General features: G+C 57.1%; 1 protein-coding gene across 1 annotated transcript in view; it reads right to left on the bottom strand.

Annotated features, from left to right (window-relative positions):
• PIAS3 (protein inhibitor of activated STAT 3) overlaps positions 1-376 on the bottom strand; it is a 26863-nt gene extending 26487 nt beyond the window's left edge. Inside the window, exon 1 of the mRNA XM_025215270.1 lies at positions 218-376. Within this exon, the coding sequence (XP_025071055.1) occupies positions 218-232 (15 nt within the window). The 5' untranslated portion in view covers positions 233-376. The remainder of the gene's footprint in view (positions 1-217) is intronic.
• Positions 377-382: the final 6 nt, after the last annotated feature.

Below are 382 nucleotides of genomic sequence, written 5' to 3'. Positions count from 1 at the left end.
AATCGAGCCCCTCAGTGACTATCAAAAGGGGATGGGTCAATGCTGGGAAGATTGCAGAGGAGCACGAGCTGTAGAGAATGAGATCCCTGCTCTGGTCCTAAGCGTCCGTGTGTCGCCAGCCTTGGGGCAGGCGACTGGAGCTGGCTACATGCACTATAGTCTGTGGGAAACGATATCAACCGCCAGCGCGGACCCCAATCAGCTCTGGATTAGTTACCAGGGGCAATTTCATATTCCACAGTCTGGTGGGCAAAGGTGGTTACACTCTGACTCCTATAAACAAGAAAGAGAAAAAGAAGGAGTGGAGGGAGATGCTGCAGCCGAGCGTGGGGCAGGGCGACCACGCTGCACGCCACGCCCCGGCCAGAGCCTGCCCCGGCTC

The sequence above is a fragment of the Alligator sinensis genome, unplaced genomic scaffold (genome assembly GCF_000455745.1).
Source record: "Alligator sinensis unplaced genomic scaffold, ASM45574v1 scaffold735_1, whole genome shotgun sequence".
Lineage (NCBI taxonomy): Eukaryota > Metazoa > Chordata > Crocodylia > Alligatoridae > Alligator > Alligator sinensis.
The sequence above is the reverse complement of the archived record's forward strand: the minus strand, read 5'-3'. Positions and strand labels throughout refer to the sequence as shown.